At 44.2% G+C, this 26,129-nt stretch overlaps 1 protein-coding gene across 1 annotated transcript in view; it reads left to right on the top strand.

Annotated features, from left to right (window-relative positions):
* The window catches only part of LOC147718252 (nicotinamide N-methyltransferase-like), a 108,323-nt gene that overhangs the window by 16,317 nt on the left and 65,877 nt on the right, over positions 1–26,129 (top strand). The window contains exon 2 of the mRNA XM_086918246.1: positions 21,546–21,753. Within this exon, the coding sequence (XP_086774372.1) occupies positions 21,546–21,753 (208 nt within the window). The remainder of the gene's footprint in view (positions 1–21,545; positions 21,754–26,129) is intronic.

The raw sequence follows: 26,129 nt of genomic DNA, 5'->3' as shown, positions 1-26,129 counted from the left end.
GCCAGATCCACACCAGAGAGCGCATCCTCCACCATAGCCTGGGACAGGGACTCCTCTTCACTTGCTGCTGTGTCCTCAGTGGCACCTGTGTTTGGAAGAGACACATATTGTCAGTGATGTTACTACAGGCATCATGATTTACATATGTATTTAGCTATAGATACATCAGCTTGCAATGGGTAGTACTAACAATGAAGAAGGAGGGAATGGATCACTCATCCTGTGCAACCATGGTAATTACATTTTCCATTCACTATAGATACCCTCATACACGTACACATGAATGGGGCACTGCATCTTGATTCTCAGCCTCAGTGTACTGTAGCAGCATTTTATTAGGGTCAATATGATGTGCTTCCACCTGGAGGTTGACTGGCTGCTTCCCCAGTAGTGTCCAGAGGAAAAATAGGCTGTAGGATCCCATGGGGCTGCAACATGCTGACCAACAGTGAACAACCCTGGTGCGGTGGAGTTCTGGTGTTTGGTGGTGGTCAATTCCCAGCAGGGCCTTATGCTCCCCACAAAAATGCCCAGTAACAGAGTACTTTCAAGGCCATTTCCAGCACTTCTGAGGTGAGCATTCTTCAGAGAGGTGTTGATGGTCCAATTGGAAGAGGGGTTCATTATCTGTGACAACAACCCCATAATGCTTTTGTATGCACTCACTTCACCAGCATAACCACTATTCCTTCCTGTCACTCAGTCCCCTTAACAATGATGTGTGTGTATTGCAACACAATATTGAGTGTTTTGGTTGTGTACTCACCAGGCTCTGGTATATCTCCTAGGCCATGGATGCCCTCTGGTGGTAGGAGGTCCCGCACTTTCTCCTCCCAGGACCTGAAGTAGACTGGCTCAAGGCGTGTTCCTTTTGGAGGAGCTTCTTGAGCCTCCTGCACACGCCAAACCACCTGTTCTGGATGTCAGTCTTGGTGCGATACGCTGGTGCTTGAGCGCTCACCTTGTCCACAATCCTCTCCCACATCTTGGTTTTCTGCGACAAGGTGGGTCCTTTGTACCAATGTGCCAAACAAATGTGGCTCCACTCTGAGGATCTCATCTACCAATATTTCTAGGCCAGTGTCTTTGAACTGTGCATTCTTCTTAGGGGGCATGGTGATGGGTGGTGTATAGGAGATATGTGTGTGGGTGGGTGGGTGTGGGGGTACAAATGAGGGTGGGTGGATGGGTGTTTGTTTTGGTAGCCGTATGTGTGAGAGCTTTTGGAGGGATGTTGATGGTGTGTAGATTGTGTGATGGGTGAGTGTGTGTGTGTCTGTGTCTCAAGTTGTTCTGTGCTGGCTGCTCTGCAGTATTTGCAAAGGATCATGGTAGAGTATGTTGCCCTTTTTATAGGTGTAGTTGTGGGTTTGACAGTGTTTTTTTTTATTTATTGACTTTGTCATTAGTTGACTGGTCCTTTATTTGTGTTTTTCCATTGTTTTCTGTGGTCATGTAGGAGACTGTCTTCTGACCATGTCGGACACTAAGGTTGGCTTATCCGGTCTGCTACATGTCTTTCACGCTGAATGTGTTCTATGTTGCATGCAAGTCTATCGCAGAGGTTTCTCTCGCTTCAGGTACGTTTTCGGGCTCAGTTCGAATCGGTCGGGTTTCATGCGTTTTGCATCATACTGTGCGTGTCGGACGTCGTGGGTATGGATCGGTCGGGTTAATTCCGGGTTCGTTTTGGTCTGTGCGGCTTGTGTCCATTTTCCAGCCTGATAGTTGTTTTTTGTACTGCTAGGTCGTACGGCTTGTTTTCCGCTCAACTCAATTGTAGGTCACGGGCTTTACATCGTACTGCATGGGTAATACGGTGCCTGTAGGTGTCGATCACATTACAAAGGTGGGTTGAACCCATGCAGTCACGGGGACCTGGGCGTTGTGTGGTAAATGTAAATAGGGGGTCCCCGTAAGGAGAAAGTGTTGACACACAGTAACACAATTGCAAATTCAAATAAAGATCAAAAATAATTCTTGTAAGAATGTTGTCATTTATTTAACAACACTACGTTTGACTTAGTGAAGCATTTTACAATCACTGTAGAAAGAGTGAAAAATTGAAATAGCCCCAAGTTGGGAAAGGGAAAGGGAAGGAAGGAGTGGTGCTCAAAGGCTGTGAAAAAGTTAGGGAAATTACACAGACTTAAACAGGAGATAGGTATTTACAAACTTCAAATCAGGAATTGGAATTATTCCAAAAACCAACAGCCTATATAAATTATGGCAAATGTTGAAATCACAGTCGATCAGACTCCATTCCCGGGATGAGTCGGTCGGGTCCATTTCCGAACGGAATCAGAATCGGCCCCTTAGTGGGCAGTTTATTAACAGTACAGGCAAGCCCTCCTAACATGGATGGCCCAATATGGTTTGACGAGCCGTTCTCTTGGGCCCTTAGAGAACACAAGATTTCAATCAAACAGACACCAGGAGACAAGGGTCAGGTGGTGGCCTGCTGTAGTAGTACCAATAGAATGGTAATAATAAATCCACTTTAATGGTAAAGTAAAATGTATTATTCCAAATTTAAAAATGAAACTTTTAGATAGAATGTACATTTTCAGTTTAGGCCTGTGCGCCTCTAGCATTTCTCCAATGCACATCTGGGATGTGTGATAGCTGGGGGTCTGTGCATTTTTTCTGAACAACTACAAACAAAGGGAGATTACTTGTAACTTCACAGGCCATCCACATCCTGAAGGGCCATCCTGAGCGAAATGCTTGAAAACACCATTGCAGTGATTCTGGAGCCAGGGTAAGAAGGGAGGACCTCTGTGCACTTCACACCCCTCTTTGATGTCTTGCCCACTTCAAAGGCCCCACTGGGTAAAAGGTCTGGACTTTTGAATTCACTCAGTATATTTTGTGCCCAGTGCATAGTCTGGCAGGAGGACAAACTGATGTGCTGCTCAAGGACTATCACTCTGCTGGACTGCTCTTCTGGAAGAACTGCTTTTCTGCTGTGTTAATCTGCTTGCTGGGTTACATCCTGTTCTGATGCCTCAGGGGCATAAAAAACTCCCATCCAGCCTGCAGCAGCACCTGCTATCTGCCCTCTGTGAGTCTGCCCTGCCAAGTGGTGCCAGCCTACTCCTGGACCCTTGTAAATGGGCCTGAAGTGCTTCTCCAGCAGACTCTATGCATTGCCATTGACAGAGCAGCTCAGAACCAGTGTACAACTACAACAACAGATGCATCACCACCAATAAGAGGATTGACTGTGATGCATCTCTGACTCTGTGGCACAGTGACAACAATTCTGATGCTTTGACTTTGCGCGGGTCAGAACTGATGCATCACCATCATCCTATAGATTAAAACCGACACATCACCCCTTTGCTTCTTGCATCTCTGCCCCATCAATGATGCACTTAAGGAACTTTTGAAGCGGGTCAATCCTGATCCCCTTATCTGGACCAGGCTCCATCGTGGTTGGCCTGAACTGTTGTAATTGTTCCGGTGAAGCATACCCAGATAACTCCAGTTGGCGTATTATGCTTTCCAGGGTGACTAATCAAAATATCTATTTTTAAAATTTTTTGACATTTTTTAATATTTTTTTTTTAAATGTAAATATTAAAAATAAATTAGAAAAACATTTTTATCAGTGGGATTTTGATTTTATAGGGGATAGGGGCGTGCAGTGTTTCAAAATATATATTATAAATGTCATATTTTTACAGATTTCTATACAATTTAGAATGTAATAACAATTATAAAATTGAATAGTAAAACATGATTTGAAAATCAATTTTAGGTTTGACATTTTTAGTTCATAGGGCATAAGTGTGTACAGTTGTTTAATAAATACGATTTTTAACTGTAATATTTTAAATAATTTAAAACATTTAGATTTTTTGGTTAACTGGAGTGTGAATAGTGAATTATTTTTGATTAGTGTCCAGCACCTACCACAATTTAGGGGCCGATTCTGATGCGGGTTGGAAAGCTTCAAGATTTCCAACCAGCATCCAATTGACTGGAAACCACATCATACTTTGGCCCTTGGTTAGGAAGACATGTTCCCGATCCAATTTGGAAGGAGCAAATGCTGTTAGGAGGCCTTCCTAAATGCATCAGAATCAGGTCTTAGGTGGGAATGCTTTCCTAACCGCTTTAATTAGTTTTTAGCACCTACCCCAATTTAATGTAGACTGGAGTGGAAATAGTAAATTATTCAGTTTTAAATAGACTGGAGTTAGAATAGTAAATTATGTGTGATTAGTGTCCAGCATCTACCCGAATTTTATAATATTTTTAATACATTAAAATGTATTTTTAGATAATATTGTATTTAGCATTTGTCAAATAGGAGTTAATATATTGAGTATTCCTTTTTTATATTATAATGTGTGTTAGAATAAGTGATTTTTTATGTTTATAAATTGTATCAAATGGAAATAAAGTCAAATAAATAGTATTCACACAGTTTTTATTGGAGTTGTTATATTCTTTATATTTTTATTAATATTAGTAGGATGAAACAGAAAACATTGTTATTATATTTTTATTTTATACAAATATTATAATGCATATATTTTGGAACATATGTTATGTACATTTTACAATTTATTTTTACATTTTTCAAAGTGTGTACAATTTTTTAACAAATTATATTTAATACAGTAGTAGGTATTGTATACAGTTATAAAAAGAAAGTTTCCATTCATTGCATAAAATGTACATGTTTTCAACATTTTAATACATGTTTTGAATACATATTAATTATTTTAAATTAATATTAATATTTAACATATTATTATTACATTTTAAACAACATTTTCAAGTAAAAGTAAATTAAAAACAGATAATTAATTATATAATTCACTTACCTGTACTTTTATTCATAATAAATATTATTTTGTATTATAATACTTATTTATTTTTATAATTTCACAATATAGTTATATTTTGTTGCATTTTTTAATACAAGTAAAAAAAGGACTATTTTATAGAAATATTTTTTCATTTTTGTACATGTCAAGTAATATTTTAATGCATTAAATGATATATTTTTAATGTTAACCTTTTTATTATGTTTTGGGTCTTCTATTTTGTAACCGCATTATGTTGTTTTGTGTCATTTGGGTTGAAGAGAAGCTCGCGATTGGGAGACACTTCAAGTTGCTAAAGGTAAGGTTTGTTTTATATCTTTTATGTGTCTTTTATATTAATTTTGATACTAGTTTAATACTGTTTAGTGTAATTAGAAGTAAATTATTTGAATCTGGCGTTTTTTTTATGTTATATTGTCTAGGCCTGTTTGGAGAGTTAGAATTACAGTGTTTAAAGTATATTTTGATGAAATTTAAAGTTAGTATTATTGTTTGTGAGTGTTTATGCGTTGTTTCGTGTGGGTGGGAATGCATGTGCTTTTGTTTTTAGTGTTTTTAATTTCAGGAGTTCTTTGTATCGGAAGGAGTCTTTTTTTTAAAAAAAAAAAACTGTTTATTAGTTTTATTAACTAATATATTTTTAACACTTCTTTAAATGATTCGGTTTCCCTGTAGCCTTTTTTACTTTTTTATACATTTTTTTTTTTTATGGATTTCTAAGGGACCTTCGTTACATGGTTTATTCATTTTTGCAATTGTATTTTTTCATTTTTCTATGGATTATATTGGCTGAAAATAGATTGTATAGTCTTTATAATATGCTTGGTAAGTTTATTTATTTTTATTCATTGTGGGTGGGTAATGTTTTTATTATTAATATTTTTGATTTGTATTTTATTACAAGTGTCAATGTCTGCAAGGTTGATATGTGTCCCTGGGTCTGTCATATAAATCTTGTTGAAGATAAGGATACACATATTCTAGTTTATAGTTTTGGATATCCTTGCGTAATTTGTAAGTTTTCTTGTTAGTTAGATAATCACTGTAGCCTGTTACATCTTTTTGGATTTCTTCTAATTTTTGTTTGGCATCCAGTAATGCCGTATCATTCATGAATTTTGCTTCCATCTCTTCAATATCTTTACGTTCGATAACTAAAATTTCGAATTCTGTCTCAATTATTAGAAGTTTTGACAAAACCAACCTCGCTACCAACCACATAATAACCCTAGGAAGAGAGTCCGGTTTTTTGATACATCATATACCAGTTCAGATTTGGAAAGTGAGTGCCATGACGAGGGCAGAAACTCAAAAGAACCAAGTGTAGGTCCCAACAAAGAAGGCCTTTCTTTTTTAGACTCACGCCAACAAACTTTTGGCCAGCAACGAGGGAAAGGAAGGGGTCGGGGCAACTACAATCAAACTCCCCAATTCCTTTGACGTCCTCACACGAGGAGTCAGAAAAACTGGGATTAGCGAACTCCAAAAAAGCACCTATCATTAAACTGTCAGCACACAAACTCACAGATAGCGAAATCACCCTTTTAGAGAAGGGCTTAGGCTTTGCGGTCTCTGCTACAGTTGACAGATATTCGCTTGAAAGAGACCTAGAGAGCTTCTTCAGGAAGATCCGTCTGGCAATCTTCTTTGAAGGCAAAGAAAGGCAGACTAGGGCTAATGAATCTGTTTAAAAAAATAAATCAATCTTGACTCCTAATATTAGTATGGTACCAAAAGATATTGAAGCCTTTGAACGCAGTGTTGATAAAAGCGTGGATGACCTTTTGAGACAGAAACAATGGACAAAACATAATCTTACTAGAGAAGAAAAAGTTGCTCTCCAGACACTACAGAACAATACCAACCTAACAATCAAGCCAGCCGATAAAGGCGGGGGTTTTGTTGTCATGGATACTCTTGACTACAACAACAGAATGTATTTCCTATTACACAATAGGGAACATTACAAATGATCTAATTTCTGTGAATGGACTCATTTAAAAACATCAATACAAACTCTTTTGACACAAGCTGAAGAAGATGACGTCATCTGTGAAGATCAATTCCACTTCTTAAATAATACCAATCCAACTATCCCAGCCCTATATGGACTGCGTAAGGTCCATAAGAGCAGTATCAATCCGCCAATGAGACCAATCGTTTCTAGCATAGGATCACTCACCGAACCATTAAGCAAGTATGCAGATGTATTCTTACAGCCTCTCGTAATTTTTCAAAAGGCATACATAAAATATACGACAGCTATAATAAAGAAGTTGGAAGGCGTTGAATTCAACCCTGAAACCCAAGTCTTGGTAACACTAGATATCAAGGCACTCTATACCAATATTCCCCAGGACGCCACAATTGAAATGATTAAATCCATGTTCAGCACAGAAGAAAGAGACCCTAATGCTCATGAAACCTTTATCATAGATTGCGTATCCATGGTGCTTAAAAATAACATCTTTTTATTCAACAATGATCTATATAAACAGGTTAAAGGTACCAGCATGGGAGCCACATGTGCTCCCAGTCTGGCATGTCTTTATGTCTCCAGGTTCGAAGAACATCACATCTACAACGACCTTGCATCCTTTGCTGAAAACATCTCTGAGTGGTCCCGTTACATTGATGATGTTTTTTTCATCTGGACGGGGCTATCAGAGATGTTAGATGAATTCATTAGTTGGCTAAACCTAGGAGATGCAAATCTTAATTTCACCTCTCACACTAACAAACAACAGTGTGATTTCTTGGATCTGATAATTAAACATGTTGATGGACATATCAAGGTAGAACTTTTCACTAAACCCACTGACAAAAACACTATCCTTCATTTTTCCAGTAATCACCCCCCAAGTCAAATCACTAATATTCCTTTCGGTCAGTTCCTATGATTAAAGCGCAACTGCAGAATGATCCAAGACTTTGACAAACATGCAAGCTCCCTTCAACAAAAATTTATTGAAAGAGGAAATCCCAAACGTATGATAAGGCATGCATACAAACGGGCAAAATACTATAATCGAAACAGTCTGCTTAGTGGTAAACATAAATCAGATACTGACTGTTAGACGGGGACCCTGAGGGTCGGCCGAGTACAGGGGGAGAGGTCTCCGGTGAGGACCCCTCCGGCGATGGTTCAGACAAGTAACTTCCCCCCCCACAAAGGGACACCACACAAGGATGCGATCTGCACACTTTATATAGGATTCTTGTGGTAAGGTTATCAACGATACAGTGGGGGCAGGACACAAGGGTCCTCCCAATTCTAGTCTCTGTAGGGTAAGGGGTAGCGGGACAGTCTTGGTACTGGTGCTTTACAGGGGCGGCCAGAAGGAGCTCACAATCCTCAAGCTCAGGTGTCTGCAAGGTCGGGCCGCGGCAGCGCCAGCAGGCTTGGAGATAGTTCTCAGCAAGGAGGGCCGCGGCAGCGCCAGTTGGCTTGGATGAAAGTTCTCGGCAAGGAGGGCCGCGGCAGCGCCAGCAGGCTGGGATGATTTCACGTTGCAGAAGGCCGTGGCAGCGCCAGCAGGCAAGGATGACTTCACGTTGCAGAAGGCCGCGGCAGCGCCAGCAGGCAAGAGCGATGGTTCACAAGGATGGGGCACGGCAGCGCCAGCAGGTCCCGATGAAGATGCACGTTGCAGAGGGCCGCGGCAGCGCCAGCAGGCTTCGGGGATGGTTTGCAAGGCAAGGCTGCGGCAGCGCCAGCAGTCCGTCAGGGATGAGTTCTTCAAGGTGTCTCTCGACTCCAGGATACAACTGCCTTCCTGCTCTGGAGCTCCCCAGTTATAGGTCTGGCCTCCTTTGATGTCCGGACCCTCGCGCTTGGAGGTCGGGAGGTCCGGGGTGAGGGAGTCCAGACACCCAACAGGGGGGTGGAGCCAGCGCCCGGGGAGGCCGGGGGCGATCAGCACCTGGCGGGGGAGAGCCATTGACACTCCTTCCTCCCATTGACCTGCCAAGTGGTCTCTTCACCTCCTGAGTGGATGGTGGTGCCTCGATGTCGGGGCCTGGCCAGGCCCATGGTTGGGGTCGCGCCGAGGCCACGCGGCCTCGTGATGCAGTGTCCAAAGATGGCGGCTGGGCCGGGCAATGGTGCTGGCGGGGACCCGGGTCAGCCGATGCCGGGATGCTTGGGAGCAGGCGTCCCGTTGGGGATGGGTTGCGGGTGGCCTCGGTGGGTTGCCGGGATGGTTCCTTCTGGGGATACAGGGAGAGCCGGCGTTCGGGCCTTATCATGCGGGGAGGGAGCGGGCCGTTCATGAGGCCTGTCCAACATGCGTCCCCCCCAGCTGAAGGCAGGGAGAGTCACCCATCCTCTTGGGTACTCTCCTCGCCGAGGCGGAAAAAGCGTGACAGGCCGTCCGCGTTGGCGTGGTCCTGGCCAGGACGATGCTCCACAGTGAAGTCCATCGCCTGCAAGGAGATGGACCATCGCAACAGTTTTGGGTTCTCCCCCCGCATTTGCATCAGCCATTGCAGGGGTCTGTGGTCTGTCTGTACCCTGAAATGGGTACCGAAGAGGTAGGGCCTGAGTTTCTTGAGGGCCCATACCACTGCGAAGGCCTCCCGCTCGATGGTGCTCCAGAGCTGTTCTCGAGCCAGCAGGCGTCGGCTGATGAAGGCCACTGGCTGATCGACTCCCTCGGCGTTAAGTTGAGAGAGGACTGCCCCAACGCCATGATCTGAGGCGTCCGTCTGGACTATGAATTCCCGGCTGTAGTCGGGGGCCTGGAGCACGGGGGCGGTGCACATAGCGGTCTTCAACTTCTCGAAGGCCGCTTGACAGTCCGGAGTCCAGTGGACTGTTTTGGGGTTTTTCTTGGATGTGAGTTCTGTGAGGGGCCCCACAATGCTGCCATAGTCCTTCACAAACCGGCGGTAGTATCCGGTGAGCCCCAGGAAGGCTCGGACCTCGGTTTGGGTGACAGGACTGGTTGGCAGCGATCTTGAGCTGAAGGGGGGCCACCAGACCGCTCCCCACTTGGTGTCCGAGGTAGGTCACGGACCCCTGGCCAATCTGGCATTTGCTGGCTTTGATGGTGAGGCCGGCCTGCTGGTGAAGTGAAGGTGGTGAAGGTGGTCTGCCCAGTGGCGGCTGTACACAGCGATATCGTCCAGGTAGGCAGCGCTGAATTCTTCGAGGCCCGCCAGTACCTGGTTCACGAGTCGCTGGAAGGTAGCTGGAGCGTTTTTCATGCCGAATGGCATCACTTTGAAGTGGTAGTGGCCATCCGGGGTCGAGAAGGCGGATCGTTCTTGGGCCCTGGGGGTGAGGCCGATTTGCCAGTAGCCCGCTGTTAGATCGAAGATGCTCAGGTACCGGGCAGCCCCCATGCCGTCAACCAGCTCATCCGCCCGGGGGATGGGGCGAGCGTCTGTTCAGGTAACGGCGTTCAGGCCCCGATAGTCCACACAGAACCGGAGCTCGGGGGCTTGGGGACTAGTACGACTGGGCTGGCCCAGGGGCTGTCGGGGGGCTCGATTACTCCTAGAGCCAGCATTTTGGTGACTTTGTTCTGGATGCAGGCGCGCACCCGATCTGGCACTCGGTACGCCCTTTGTCGAATGGGTGGACTATCCCCGGTGTCCACGTCATGAAGGCACCACGGGGTGACCCCGGGGGTGAGGGAGAACAGGTTTGCAAATTGTAGCAGGAGAGCTCGACAGTCTTGGCGTTGCTCCAGGGACAAGGCATCGGAGAGTCTGACCCCTTCCACTGAGCCATCTTTTTCACGGGTCCTCAGTAGGTCAGGGAGGGGCTCGGAGTCTTCTTCCATCCCACTATCTGTCGCCATCAGTAGGCTGAGTTTCGGGTGTACGAAGTGGGGTTTGAGTCTATTGGCGTGGATGACTAGTAGGGGGTTCCGGGAGGACTCCATGTCTATTAGGTAGGTGAGAGGGCCCTTGCGCTCGATCACCTTGAAAGGTCCTGTCCATTTGTCCTGCAGGGCACAGGGCTCGACTGGAGACATCACCCAGACTTGTTGGCCTGGTTCGAACTCGATGGAGGAGGCATGCTGATCGAACCATTTCTTCATGTCCTCCTGACTGGCCTCCAGGTTGGCTTTGGGGAGTTCCCTGAATCGCCGGGTCTGGTTGCGGAGGGTCAGGAGATACTTATATACATCTGTAGGAGCCTTCTGGGGGGCATTCTCCCAGCCTTCCTTGACTAGGCTGAGGGGGCCCCGGACGGGGTGTCCGTACAGGAGCTCAAAGGGGCTGAAGCCGAGGGATTTCTGGGGAACTTCTCGATAGGCGAAGAGGAGGCACGGGAGCAGCACGTCCAATTGGCGACGTAGGGGTTCTTCTAGACCCATGATCATTCCCTTGAGAGTGCGGTTAAACCGCTTGACCAGTCCATTTCCTTGTGGGTGATACGGGGTCGTGAATCTGTAGGTGACCCCGCACTGTTGCCAGAGAGACCTCATGTACTTCGAGATAAAGTTCGTGCCCCTGTCGCTGACGACTTCCCGGGGGAAGCCCACTCGAGAGAAGATCCCCATCAAGGCTTGGCCTACCACGGGTGCTGTCACGGTCCGAAGAGGAATGGCCTCGGGATAGCGGGTGGCATGGTCCACCAGGACTCGGATGAACCGGTGCCCCTGTGCCGTTCGGGGGTCCAGGGGCCCCACAATGTCTATTCCCACCCGTTTGAACGGGGTAGTGATGACGGGAAAGGGTTGCAAGGGTGCTTTGATCTTTCGGCCGCTCTTCCCGCTGGCCTGGCAGGTGGGGCAGGCCCAGCAGTGGTTGGAGACATCATTTCGCATTTTGGGCCAGTAGAAGTGAGTTACTAGGCGGTTGTACGTTTTGTCTTGCCCCAGGTGCCCAGCAAGGGAGACATCGTGTGCCAAGTTCAAAAGGAAGTCTCTGAAGCGGAGGGGCACCACCAGCATTCGACTGGCCCCCAGTTCAGCAATTCTTTGCTCACTGTAAAGCAGGTCATTGTCCCAATAAATCCAGTGGGTCCCGGAGGTGTCACCTGCGCTCTGGGCGAGGGCTTGCTGCCGGAGTCCCTCGAGGGAGGGACAGGTCTTCTGCTCTTGTCGGAACTGTTCCTGGGTGGGACCACCCTCTTGCCGCCACTGGGCCAGTTCGGGAAGGTCCTGGAGTTGAACGGGCCCTTCTTCATTTCGCTCTTTGGGATTGGCTCTTAGGGCGGCTCCCTCCGTGACGATCGGGGGGAGGAGGTTCTGGCCATTCGGGTTCTTCGGGACTGGGGATGGCACGGGCGGCCATGGACCGGGTTGATATGCAGGCCCATTCAGGGAGGCCCAACATCCCCAGGTGCTCTCTTCTTTCGAAGGCTGCCCAGGGGGAACTTTTGAGGTCGTTCCCCAGGAGGCAGTCCACTTGTGCATCATCGTGGACAGTCACCTTCAGCATTCCGGACACTCCTCCCCACTCGAAGGGGACGCAGACTATCCGACACAGGCTCTCTGAGTTGTCGGCTGATCGGACGGGGCAAAGGATGTTCGGCAAGATCTGATCCGGGGTCACCAGATGACAGCGGACTGCCGTCACACTGGCCCCGGTGTCGCGTAGGGCTTCAGCCCGGCGTCCATTAATGTTGACCCACTGGCTGTATTTTCGCGTATTGGCGGGTAGGGGGGCCCGCGGAATCATGTCTCTTTCTCCTAGGCAGACCAGGGACATGGCGGCCGGTTCCCACTCGGGCTGGTCGGCCTCGTACTCTTCAGGATCTTCTGGGGTTTGCTCTTCCCACAGGGCGGCGGCAGCGACCTGGCGGGGCATAGGGTTCTGGTTCTTCGGGCAATTAGGGTCATTGGCGTAGTGGCCGGGTCGCTGGCATCGGTGGCAAATGACGTTGGCTCAGAACCCTGGACGCATCGGGGGGTTTCCCCTGCCAGCCGGGGGCGGGGTGTTGCTGGCGGGAGCCACCGGGACGGCGTCTCTGCCCCGACCCTGGCCTCCTCCTCCCCCTCGGGGGCGATGGGGTCCTTGGTTGGCTCTGTTCTGTTCGCTGGGCCTGTTTCGGGCAACTCGGGTGCTTTCCCATCGGTCAGCTTCGGCGGCGAGTTGCCGGGGTTCAGTCAGTTTACTGTCGAGGAGGTGCTGCCTGAGCTCGACGAAGCAGTTGTTAGAAAGGTGCTCCCACACAATAAGATCAAAGAGTTGCTCGTAAGTGGTCACCTTGCTGCCCTTGATCCACCCCTCAACTGTGCCCTTACTATCTGGTAAACATTTATTATACCAGTACTATCGCAATGAACCAAATAATCATTCTGAGTTTATGCAACCATTTAACTTCCTTTCACATAGCATCAAATGTCACAAATTATGATGATGCCATTCCAAACCCAGGAAGGTTATCGTTGACTAATAAAGTTTTATACATTGTCAATAAAGGCCTTGCCGGCAACTAAGTAAAAATGAATACCGTAAACAAACGAGGACCCGATGGTAACCTAAGATTAAGTACCCAAAGACCCGCATAAATGAAGAGCATGAACACCGAAGCCCTATGCCTAACACAGGATTGCCTGAATATAAAACAATTTTAACAACATGACAGTTCCTGTAAGGGATTGTAATACTTTATAGAAACTGCGCAATTAGCTCGAGTATCACTCATGTCTTTTGACGATAAAGAGGTACATTTTACTAAATAGGTAGCATAGACCTCCAAACCTCCACAATATCACAATAAAACATTAGTCGAATGATAAAATGTTAACTTTATCACATTTATTTTATATTGCGATCACGTGACTATACCCCATCCAATAATATGGCTCCTGATATCGACCAATGGGGAGGCTGCTTATATTTAAAGACCAATGTACATGGCCGGAGCGTCTTTCACTGAAATCACCAGAACCCCCAGACTCTGTGTACGGAGGAGCAGGGAGGCCAGATTTTTAAATCCAGGTGAGCGCAATAGATGTGGCTTGATGTTGAATCTAGGTAACCCCCAGAAATCTGTTCTTCTTGAAGATTTACCAGGCATAATGATTTAGTAAAGAGTACACTGCGGGCAGTAGAGATTTAACATAGGAGAGTTGGAAGTGTCTAACAAGATAAAATTCACACCCTGATAACACCTTTACTAAACAACGGGTGAACGATAATTTTAAGTACCAACAACATTTTTTTTTTAAAAGCGCGATCACGTGACCATGATAGTTCACATCTTCTAACTAAGCTAATTTTCAGTAACGAGGCCCCGCGCCTTGATGACTATTTGACTTGCCCGTAGCATCCTGCATTAAAAAGCGTTCAAAATCATTGAAAATAACATAACCATTAAACCATACGTAAAGAAAAGTAGGGAAGATAGTTTCTTTAAACCTAGGGAAGCGCATTAGATGCTGCTAAACTTGGCTAATAAGTAGAAAAAAAGTGATTCTAACACTGCCCCACTAGAATATACAACGAGCAAATCAAATTATATTAAATACTTTTGTCAATGGAGATTAAAACAAGTGAGAGACAACACTATTGACAACAGTGTGGGATATAATAGATAACACTGTTTGCTAATACTGTTTGCTAATATTTTTTTTCTAAACAGAGTAGCCAACCATGCGTTATAATACGCCTCTTATAGTTATACCTATGTGACAAAGATTAAATTGATAATAAATAAAAACAAATATAGAACTGAAACTATTAACATTCAGGTCACCATATGCAAGCTAACCCGCACATCAAGGAGATTCTATACCAACATTGATAAAAAATCTTTGAGTAAATGTGATACTCCCGCGAAGTATAAAGAAAGCCACTAGGATTAAATAGAGGCCACAGGCAATTAACTCTAAACCTCTTTATATAAATCTTAAACACAATTACAAAAATGAAATATGGATTTATTAATTTGCAGATGTTCTATAGATCGGGACGACTAAAACTAGCTGACAAAGCACATTTAGCACGCGGCTACAGCGATTTCACAAGCAGCACTCTTGGTGAGTTCCATGGATTACAGGGCAAACGTATGCTAGCTATGATAATGAATTCTTCATAAGAGCTACTAGAACATCTCTCTTATTTTATTTTTAGTGAACGTATACCTACTGGTGGCCCCTCCAACACAGTGAAAAAGACTTGATAAAAAGGTATTCATGTGACCAAAGCTTTTTTAAGCCACCCTCATATGAGAAATAGTGGGGTTTGTATAACATACTATCCTCCCACTTCTTCCTTTTTTTCCCTCTGTAGATAAAGACAGGCATTACCATATCCCGAATAAATGGGACTACAGTAACTTTGAGCGTTGACCCAAAACAGGACACCTCTATTTGTCACAACTTAGACCTCAGAATAAATAGCTGAGGTAGACATTCCAACAAATACTTTGAGGTAAGATACCCTTAGACTATAGGTTGGGTCATATTGGAAATCACCCAAGTCAAGTCAAGTCAAAGAATTTATATAGCGCACTACATACCCAGAGGGTTTCAAGGCGCTTAGGAAGGGGGGAGGATTACTTGTCAAATATCCACGTTTTAAGTTGCTTTCTGAATGCTAGGTGGTTCTGGGTAAGGCGAAGGTAAGCGGGGAGTGAGTTCCATGTTTTAGCAGCCAGGTATGAAAAGGATCTGCCTCCCATGGTGGTCTTGTTGATGCGAGGTACAGTGGCGAGGGCTTGGCTGGAGGAACGTAGTTGGCGGGAGGGGGTGTAGAAGGACAGTCGTGAGTTGAGGCATTCTGGACCAATGCCGTAGAGTGATTTGTGTGCGTGGGTAAGCAGTCGGAAAGTGATCCTCTTATTGACGGGTAGCCAGTGGAGGTCTTCAAGGTGACCAGAGATGTGTTCGTTGCGTGGGATGTCTAATATGAGTCTGGCTGAGGCGTTTTGGATTCGTTGGAGTTTCTTCTGGAGTTTTGCGGTAGTACCTGCGTAGAGGGTGTTTCCGTAGTCCAGTCGGCTCGTGACCAGAGCGTGGGTGACTGTTTTCCTTGTGTCGGAGGGGATCCAGCGAAATGTTTTTTTGAGCATGCGAAGAATGTTGAAGCAGGAAGAGGATACGGCGCTGACTTGTCTGTTCATTGAGAGTGAAGAATCCAGGATGACGCCTAGGTTCCGTGCGTGGTCTGTCGGGATGGGTGCTTTTCTGAGGGCTTCCGGCCACCAGGAGTCGTCCCATGCAGATGGGGATGTACCTAGGATGAGGACTTCTGTTTTGTCTGAGTTCAGTTTCAGACGGCTTTGTTTCATCCATTCGGCAACTTCTTTCATTCCTTCATGTAGGCTAGTTTTGGCGGTGCTGGGGTCATTGGTGAGAGAAAGGATCAGTTGTGTGTCATCCGCGTAGGAGATGATGTTGAGGTTGTGTTGGCGTGCGATGGCCGCGAGGGGGCTCATGTATACATTGAAGAGGGTGGGACTGAGTGAGGATCCTTGTGGTACGCCGCAGATGACTTCAGAGGCCTCTGACGTGAATGGTGGAAGACGGACTCTCTGGGTTCTTCCGGTGAGGAACGAGGTGATCCATTCAAGTGCTTTTCCTTGGATTCCGATGTTATTGAGGCGTTGTAAAAGGGTTTTGTGGCAGACTGTGTCGAATGCTGCAGATAGGTCAAGGAGGATGAGGGCGACTGTGTCTCCATTGTCCAGTAGAGTTCGAATGTCGTCAGTTGCTGCGATGAGGGCGGTCTCAGTGCTGTGTTTTGCTCGGAATCCAGATTGTGAGGGGTCGAGGGATTTGTTGGCTTCGAGGAAGGCGGCGAGCTGGTTGTTGACAGCTTTCTCGATGACTTTGGCCGGGAATGGAAGAAGCGAGATGGGGCGGTAATTTTTGAGTTCGGTGGGGTCCGCTGTGGGTTTTTTCAGAAGGGCGGTGAGTTCAGCGTGTTTCCAGTCTTCCGGGAAGGTGGCGTAGTTGAAGGAGCAGTTGATGACGTCTCGGAGGTGCGGTGCTATGACGGAGTCTGCTTTGTTGAAGATGTGGTGAGGACATGGGTCTGTGGGGGATCCTGAGTGGATGGAATTCATCAGGCGGATGGTGTCATCAGTGGAGATTGGGTTCCAGTCGTTAAGGGTGTTCGCGGGGGGAAGATGATCAGCAAATAGTAGGGTGGGTTGGTTTCCGGGTTGGTTGTCAAAGCTGTTGTGGATGACTGCAATCTTGTTGTGGAAAAATGAGGCTAGGGAGTCGCAGAGGGTTTGAGAGGGGGTGATGTCGTTGGAGTTGGCCGAGGGGTTGGAAAATTCCTTGACGATGTTGAAAAGTTCCTTGCTGTTGTGAGCGTTGTTGTCAAGTCGATCCTTGAATGCTGTTTTCTTGGCTTTTCGGATTAGTTGGTGGTGAATGCGAGTGGCGTTTTTGAAGGCGTCCTTGGTGCTGGTGGTTGGGTCTTTTTTCCAGGCCTTTTCAAGGGAGCGGCAGAGTTTCTTGGACTTTTTGAGATCATCGTTGAACCATGAGGCCTTCTTGCTGCCAGGTTTGTTTTGACGTTTTTTCAGTGGCGCTAAGGTGTCAGCGGTGTTGGATAACCATATGGTGAGGTTGGCGGCGGCTTCGTTAGCGTTGGAAGAGAGGGCTGGGGTGTTTTGAAGGAGCGATGCGGAGATTTGGTCCGTGGTGATTTTGTTCCAGTTTCTTTGCAGGGTAGGTTGGAGGTGGATGCTGGGTTTTGGTTTGTTGTAGGTGAAGTGAACGCAGCTGTGGTCAGTCCAGAGGAGTTCTGTGGTGTGGCTGAAGGAGACATGGTTGCTGGATGTGAAGATGGGGTCGAGTGTGTGACCTGCGATGTGGGTGGGGGAAGTGACTAGTTGTTTAAGTCCGAGGTTGGCGAGGTTGTCCACGAGGATGGCGGTGTTGTGGTCGTTGATCTTTTCAAGGTGAAAGTTGAGGTCTCCCAGAAGGATGTAGTCTTTGGAGGGGAGCGCGTGTGGGGTGATGAAGTCCGTGATGTCTTCACTGAATTTTGCGCGAGGTCCTGGTGGCCTGTAAAGGAGGGTGCCTCTGAGTGTGGTTTTGGGGTTGATGTGTATTTTAGCCTCTGACTATTTGAAGTATTAAAACCTTTTTGTTTTATTTAGTTTGTCCGTCCCCACGAGATTACTGGCTCAACTACCAGTATAAAATATTGTCTATTACAATTCCAATGTAGAAATAATAATCAACATGTTCAAGAAATGTTAAACTTTGCAAACGTTTGATCTGTAGTATTGTCAATGTTATAATTTTTGGAGACAGTCAAATACATTAGATAATTGTTTTAAGACACTGTGTACAAGTTCCATTATGATGTAGTAACTTTGTGTTCTCATGAAAATTTTTAACGTTTTATGTAATATTGTATAAACTTTTTTGTTTAACATGATGCACTCTGCAATTGTATGAAGACATTTTTCTTTTAATCTGTTCAGGAATGTGGAATAAACTCATGTTTAATTTTTAAATTTTATTGTAGTGTCTTTTCCTGTCACATAAAAATCAATTTTCATGATATTGTCACTAAATGATTGATACCTGTGCATGCTGTCGTCTAAATTTGATATCGAACTTGTGCAGTGGGTACCAAACCCCGGGGGATCTCTCCTACGGGTATCCTTGACTTTAGGGACATTGCAACTTCTAGCTTTTCGTTCCCCTGGTCCCAGACCAAGACCAAATAACGAAAAAAATATACCACAATCTTAATAAATACTCTCGGAAGGAAAAAAAAATAATAGTTCAAGTGTAGTTTCTTCTTAGCACAAACTATTTAGTAACAAAAGCAACTCTTCTTCTTTAAATCACTGTTCTTGGCAACAATGTAACCCCCGCAGGATTCACACAACGTCGAGGCAAAGTTAATCCAAAGGTTCCGCGTCGACCGCGAGGAGCGCTACGTTGAGCCCGGAGTCGAAACAGACCCCCACAACACAGTACCTTGGAAAACGATGATCTACGGTGTCGAGGTGTCCCGGCGTCGGGCCTCCGAGTCGGGGCGATCTGCAGCGGCGTCGACAGATGTCAGGCAGGAGCAGCGCTCATGAGGCAAAGCAGGATACGGCGTCATCGTCGATGTTGATGTTGCAAGAGTGAGAAGCGCTCACGGCGTTGAGAGGGCACGGTGTCGAGGCGTCGGTAGCGGCTTCGCTACTAGCCTTGATCGGGCCCGGCGGGCGGCATTGAAGGTGCTGGACACGGGAGCTGCACTCACAATGTCGAGCTGGATTCGGCGGCGTCCGTCGGCGTAAGGATTGCTGGATTTCTTCAGAGGTGCTGGACTTTCAAGTTCCAGCAACAAGCACTTTCAGCAAATGGTGAAGTCCTTTAGCCCTGAGACTTCAACAGGAGGCTGGCACCCTTCCAGCCCTTGGAGATTTCATTGGCAAAGCTTGAGAGTACACACTCAGTTCCTCTCTCCTGGTTCCTTGGCAAAAATAAAGCAGTGTCTGCAGGATTCCCCCCAGAAAACAGCACTCTGGCAGAAGGGGTAGGCAAGTCCTTGGATCAGCAGGCTTCTTGTCCTTGGTTCAGGGTTCCTTGTCAGAATTTATCTAAGTTCTTTGGTTCAGGGGTCCTTCTCTTATACCCCTTTTCTGCTTTGATCCATTTGTCCATGCAGGGGAATTCCCCTCATCCTGGGTATGTTGTGGGTGTGGCCAGGCCGAGGCACCTGGCCTATTCACTGTGCAGGGCAGGGTCCTCAGCCGCCCAGCAGGAGGTGGAGCCAGGATTGTCCCTGGCAGGCACAGAGCCATCAGTCACCCGGCAGGCGGTGGAGCCAGCATTGTGTCAGGCAGGGCAGGCTATCAGGAGCTACTCTTCCCCTACTCTCAATGCAAAATGCCTCACTCACCCAACACTGACTCATCCAGACCTCTGCAGCCACCCAGCTTCTGTCACACACACACCAAACCAGCAGAGACCGGTAAATAGTCAGCCAAGAAAATAGCCACGTTCTAAAAGTGCTATTTTCAAACCCAGAGTCCAAAAACCATCCACCCAAACAGATTTGTTATTAAACTCTGAGTTCAGGGATACCAAACTCAACATTGTACCATGCTCCCCGAGCCCGCTAGGATTATAGCGTTTAATAACCCTGGCAGCCCATTCTAACTTATGGAGAGCAGGTAACCTTACAATAGTGAAAAACAAATATGGCTGTAATTCACTATTAGGACATGCCACGCACATCAGGGCTTGTCCTACCTTATGCTAACAATGCACCCTGCCCTTGGGCCTACCATAGGGGTGCCTAACATGAAGTTAAGGGAAGATTTGGGGGCTGGCAAGTAGGTGTACTTGCGCAGCCCGCATGACAGTACCAGACCGCACGTAGGTCTAGCAATGGCAGACCTTTAGACATATTTTACCAGGCTGCTTCTGTGGGTGGGTGGCACAATACGTGCTGCAAGCCCACTAGCAGCATTTGTATTTACAAGCTCTGGCACTCCTGGTGCACTACACTAGGGACTGACAGTAAACAAAATAAGCCAAACATGGAATCCAATCAATAACATTTTAACATAGGGGGCACTTGCACTGTGGCACTGATCAGCAGTGGCACAGTGCCCAAAGCAATATTCCAGCAAAAACATCGTAAACAGAGGAGGCAAACAGAAAAAATGGAGGAGAGACTCAGGCCAATGATGTCAGGTCTAACACCTAGTTTTTTGGTCTTGGTCCCAGACCAAGACCAAATAACGACAAAAATATACCACAATCTTAATAAATACTCTTGGAAGGAAAAAAAAATAATAGTTCAAGTGTAGTTTCGTGGTTGCATGCCCGTAACATTTATTTGAGTAGTATTTACAACATTTCCAGTTAACTTTTAATCCAAATTGCTTTTCGTGTGTGTAAGTGTATCCCATATAGCATAGTAAAAATGTTTCTTTCTGTCTTGTTATAAATTCTGCTCCTTCAGTAATGTTGCTGTATGTTAATCTATACAAAATATATATTATTGTTATTTAAAATGTTGTTCCATGCATTTTAATTTAAATATAAAAACATTCTTATATTATATAATTACATAATTGATCCTTACCACGTCATCCGGGTGTGATTCATACTAATTGTTGATTCATATGGGCCTTGTGAGATTCGGACGGGGAACTGCTGTGTGTTCGAATCGTACTAGCTCGCAAGTACAGTGATGCTGAGGGTGTACGATTCAAACGGTAAAATCGCTCGGTACGATGAATCGGAAAAAAATTTCCAGGATCGCAATCCGCCCCCAAGTGTATCTTTTTTAATGTAGTTTGATATAATAATTTAGTATTTCGATGTTTATGCTATGTGTATGTTAGCGATATTAGTGATATTGATATTAATGTACATCTATATTGTGTATTCAATATTTTTGTTACTTTTTAGATAAGTATAGGATGTCTATATTAATGTTATCGATATTTTTGTATCGATATATTTGTAGGTCGATAATATGTGTTTCGATATTATGTCAGTGATTCGCTTTTAAGAGCTACATTTCAGTTTATTCCTTCAAAAACTCATAACTCATTTGCTCCATTTTGGATTGTTGTAGCTGTTGTCTAATTTTGTTTATTAAATTAAACTACATCTGTCCAACCAGGTGTGGTTTCTTTTTGTGTAGTGTTTCACTGTTTTACTGTTTTAGGTGCTGCACAAATACTTTACATGCTGACTCTAAATATAAACCTGATTGATCTGTGCCACATTACCAGGGGAGCAGAGTTTAATATGATTTAATTACTTCAAAAATTGTAATCAATAATCCATTTCCGTACATTTTTCTTACCAGGTGGTTTGAAAGGGGACCTCCTGATCGAGCTGTCCTATGCTCCATACTTACATTGGACTTTTCCAGCATGTGACCATTTTTCAGACATCATTCTTGGCGGCTCTACTGATCAGTGTGTTACAGAGATTGAGAAGTGGTGGAAAAATGAACCTGGAGCCCTGGAATGGAGTCATGTAGCAAAGGTGTTTTGTGAGCTCCAGGGCAACAGGTATGTATTCAGTGCCTGATGATGTATTACAAATGACAACTATTGCTTACCTTGTTAGTTATCCTAATGCCGAGGGCAGCAGTTTAACTTTTCTGAAATTAATTTCAAAGTTTCCAGATGCGAGCAGCAGGTTCATGTCCCTTTTCTATTGTTGATACTAGAGATTTGTAGAGCGTTCATCAAACTGCCTTCCATCTGTTAACATGTAAGTGAGCAAGCATGAAAAATCTATCTCTCACCAATTTGTGATATTTAAATGTTTTCGTAATTGTAATTTTGTAATTTGTTTTGTATCACAAAGGGTTTACCAACTCCTTATGAATCACAAATAGGGGAAGTTTTGCATTGGGCATCTCCATTGTTTTTATGACTAGCATTGAGGTTTGTCACTGGTTTGTCACTGCAATTGTGCTCATAAAAGTTTAAAAAGTTACTCAATTCTCAAAGGAGTTGGCACAACATTAAAAGAGGGATGCTGTTCCTCTCTAGGAAGTTTGTTGGGGTGCCTGCTTCTGTAAATGAAGTTCTCAAATGGGAAAAAATCAATTTTTGGAATTCAAATACACAGATTATGGTATGCTGTACCCTGTAATCATTCATCCTTGTTTTTGGAGACAGTCGATGGGAGTCACAAAAAATGTCCTACCAATTTAATATGCCTTAGCTCAGCTTTTCTGACACTCAACATAACTTGAAATCTCACAATGCAACTATATCAATATGTAGATTGTATTGCAGATAGTTCAAAAGAGCTGGTGATCAACTCCCAACCACTAGCTGTTTCTACACCACGCCCTAAGCTTAGTAGGGCATATACCAGATGAACTGTCAACATTTTTCATTCAACATACTAAGAGAACCTTAAAACTGGAAAAGCGTAGGAAATGTCTCACTTATTTCATCATTGTACAATTGCAGCCATATCAAATCAAGAGCACATTTTAAGACACCAAATCTAAATAAATATTCAGCTGCCTATTCAAAAAATGCGTTTGTAGGATGTTCTGTTCTAATTCAATAGTACTACTGTCATACTACAAAATTCTAGTCACAAACCTTCATGTGGTGTTTCCACCTGTGCCTCCCAAATCATTCTTTTGTGCAGAGATCTCCACCCTTGCTATGGAGTCTCCACAATCATAAGAATGCCTTTGCGTTGCTAATATGGGAGAGACCGGGAGGACTTACTGCAATGGGAAATACTAACTGCTGAAGGGGAGGGGTTAATGAAGGTGTTTAGAGTATATTCACCCGTCTACAAAAGAGTGACACCACTACCTTTCAAAAGCTGCAGTACTAAAGTTATTACAATGAAAACAATTGGAGATGTATTCCTCATCTGAGGTAGTGTAAGCCCAGCACCACACATGGCTAACCACTGATAATGTAAGACCCTTCCATATAAAATAATCAAGGTAATAACTTCAAATAAAACCCCATGGAAAATAAAATGAAATGGAACTGCATATTTACATTATTTGAAAATATGAACACATTTATTTAAATGTTTTAAAACATATCTAAAAGTAAAAATATGTTTATCAAGTTGGAATATATTGTAATATGCTTTTTTAAGTGAAATATTAGTGTAACACCATTACATTTTGTAAAATTATTATCCAATAATGTTTAATTAATTGTGTTAATTAATTCTATACAACATTTTTTATAATTATTAAGTGAATGGTGATATCCAAAAGTAGCAAAGTTACACAATAGTGTTTGAGTAAGCTTCCCTTTATCGATTTACTCACATGTAACTTTACCTTTGTGAATAGACCATTTGTGAAAGATACATTTGAGAGCATTTACTAAGCAACAATGAGTCTAAAATCTAAGTCGGCGATCGCAGTTTGAACTCCCACAGTTTCAAAGAAAGGGCTGCCAGGCTCAATAAGTTCTTGTGAACAATTCTATGACTTAGAGCCTAAATAGACTTTGGCTGATTACTATTCTTTCAAAAATGTGGCAAAGTATTGTGTTCCCAATTTGTCAGTATATTAAATCCTGGGTCACTTGTAATACGGCAGACATAATATTCCACCTAACAAACTCAAATCAGGCCCCTAGCACTTAATGTCAAACTAATTGATGGTAAGGAGACTTTTAACAAAATCTGATTCCATACTAACCATCCTAAATGCTAGAAGAGAGAGACAGTCAAGGATAGAGTTACGGACATATCAGATTTGCAAATATAAAAAGCAACCCTATCATTTTAGATACTCACATTCCTTCTGAAAACAATATGCTAGAAAAAAGCAAAGGAGGAGGACCTCAATTTCGTCAGTTCTTTCATAGTTGTTGAAATGTAGCCAGCAGTAGTATCTTATTCCAAATGTCAAATCGAGGATTTTGGCTAACTAGGGCTTGATGCAGTGTCAATATATAATGTGCTAACGTGTTAAGTTATGCTATTTTATTTAGCTTGCACTAACACATTGAAAAAGACGAGAAAGATACATAACAAGTGGGATGTACAAATAGAAGATGTCCATCTACCTAATTAGGATTGGTGGACATATAGCTGCCTCTCACTGTGTGTCACTGCCAGGCACACCTTGGTGGTAAAGAAAAAGAAATATCCCCACTGCATTAGAAATAACTCCCATGGAGGGGGAGGCATTACTTTTTAAATTGCAAAGGATTTTTTTTATAACTTTGGTCATGTTGCTGGAACACTCTGCACTTACCATAAAATGACTTTAACGGAAACTGCAAGGATGGTAGTTGCTGGTAATGCTTTTTAAATGACCACCTGTTGGTGGGCAATTATGAATCTTTAGTGCAGTACCTCAACCAGGGCGATAGACTAATGTATTCCATCGCCCTAGTGCACAGATCGGCTGTCTGTTGGAATCTAAATCAGGCCAAAGTATATATTACTTTCCTAAAGATATCTAAGTTGCACTGAGGGTCAATAGGAGAGAATTATAGAGTTTTGCTGCAGTAATAGAGTAGGACCTGTCCCCATATGTAGCTATATAGGCTCAAGGTAAGTAAGAAAGAATTGGTTGGCTGAGCACAAGGACCTATTTGGAGCATAGGGTATAGATGTGCTTGTCAGTAACAGCACTGATGTAAAATGTGATGGACAAATGTACAGGCTTTAAATAAAACTGTGGAGCAGATAGGCAGCCAATGAAGAGCACTGATGACAGAGATTGGCCATGTTAACGTCATTTGCATAATTCACCCTAAACTGAAATAAAAGATTTACCAAGGGTATATGCCAGCTTGCTCTGTTGCATGACATTTAAATGATGCCCCTGTTCTTCTAGTGAGTCAAGTGAGAGATTAGAATAAACATAAATGTCCAGGTTTTGTATGACCCTCGCTATAGTGGACGTGGTGTAAACATATGAAGCCCCGCATGAAAAAGGAGTGAGTAAAACCCCATCACAATCTTTTTTGGACTTTCAAGAGCAAATTTGTGGACTTCCACCGAGGTGAGAGAGCAAGGCAGAGTGACAACATTTTTGCTTGCTGCTCTGAGGAATGCATCCTCTACTTCTAGGCAGGTCAAATAGGAATGTAGGGCCATATTTAACTTTTTTCACACAGCTAACCACCTTGCTGTTCTACGTGAAAGGGCAGGACTGCATCATGTTTAACATTATATGGTGCATTCCTGTCCTTTCCTAGCGCTGTTGCACTTTTGGCTCCCTAGTGAGAAGTAAGGCACCTTTCCATCACGGGTGGCTGCATCGTAGTCAGATTTATTTTTGTGCAGAAAGACACACCTTCCTGCACAAAAACAAATCTGAGTAATTTTCTCTTTCCATGTGTGATACTGAATACAGCACACATAGGAAAAGAAAATAGAAGGAGAAATAAATACATTTCTCTTGTTTGCCTTACCTGGTGATGTGTAGCATTTTGACACATTCTCCAGTCTACCACTCATGGGTAGTCTAGGAATGTGCCAAGATCCACAGGTGAAATTAGTTAGTTATAGTTAGGACCAACGATTCAATAGTAAAAGCATTCTTTATGTTGACAATAACATTGGCACCACTGGATGAACATTCTGAAACTTTTCAAACAAACTTTTCTCTTTTGGTTCAGCTGCTGTGTTGAAAGTTTTGAGGTGATTTGTAAAGCAAGGGCTGAGAAAAAGGGGGGGTCCCAAAGCGTGTTTTCCCCAGGTCAAATCTATTGGGATTTTTTATTTTTTGAACAAAACTGCAGCCCGATCCGCTGAACAGAATAACAGCAAATTTGGCAGAAAGCTAGATGTTGATTTAGAAAGAGTGCTGTTTGTGACTTGGTGTAAATCTGTTCACTAGGTTTAACATATACAGATATCTGGAAGCCCAAAATCATACAGAATACTACTGCAATTTGATTGGCTGACACAAGTTCAACCACAAATT

Source organism: Lissotriton vulgaris, chromosome 4_1 (genome assembly GCF_964263255.1).
Source record: "Lissotriton vulgaris chromosome 4_1, aLisVul1.2, whole genome shotgun sequence".
NCBI lineage: Eukaryota > Metazoa > Chordata > Amphibia > Caudata > Salamandridae > Lissotriton > Lissotriton vulgaris.
The sequence above is the reverse complement of the archived record's forward strand: the minus strand, read 5'-3'. Positions and strand labels throughout refer to the sequence as shown.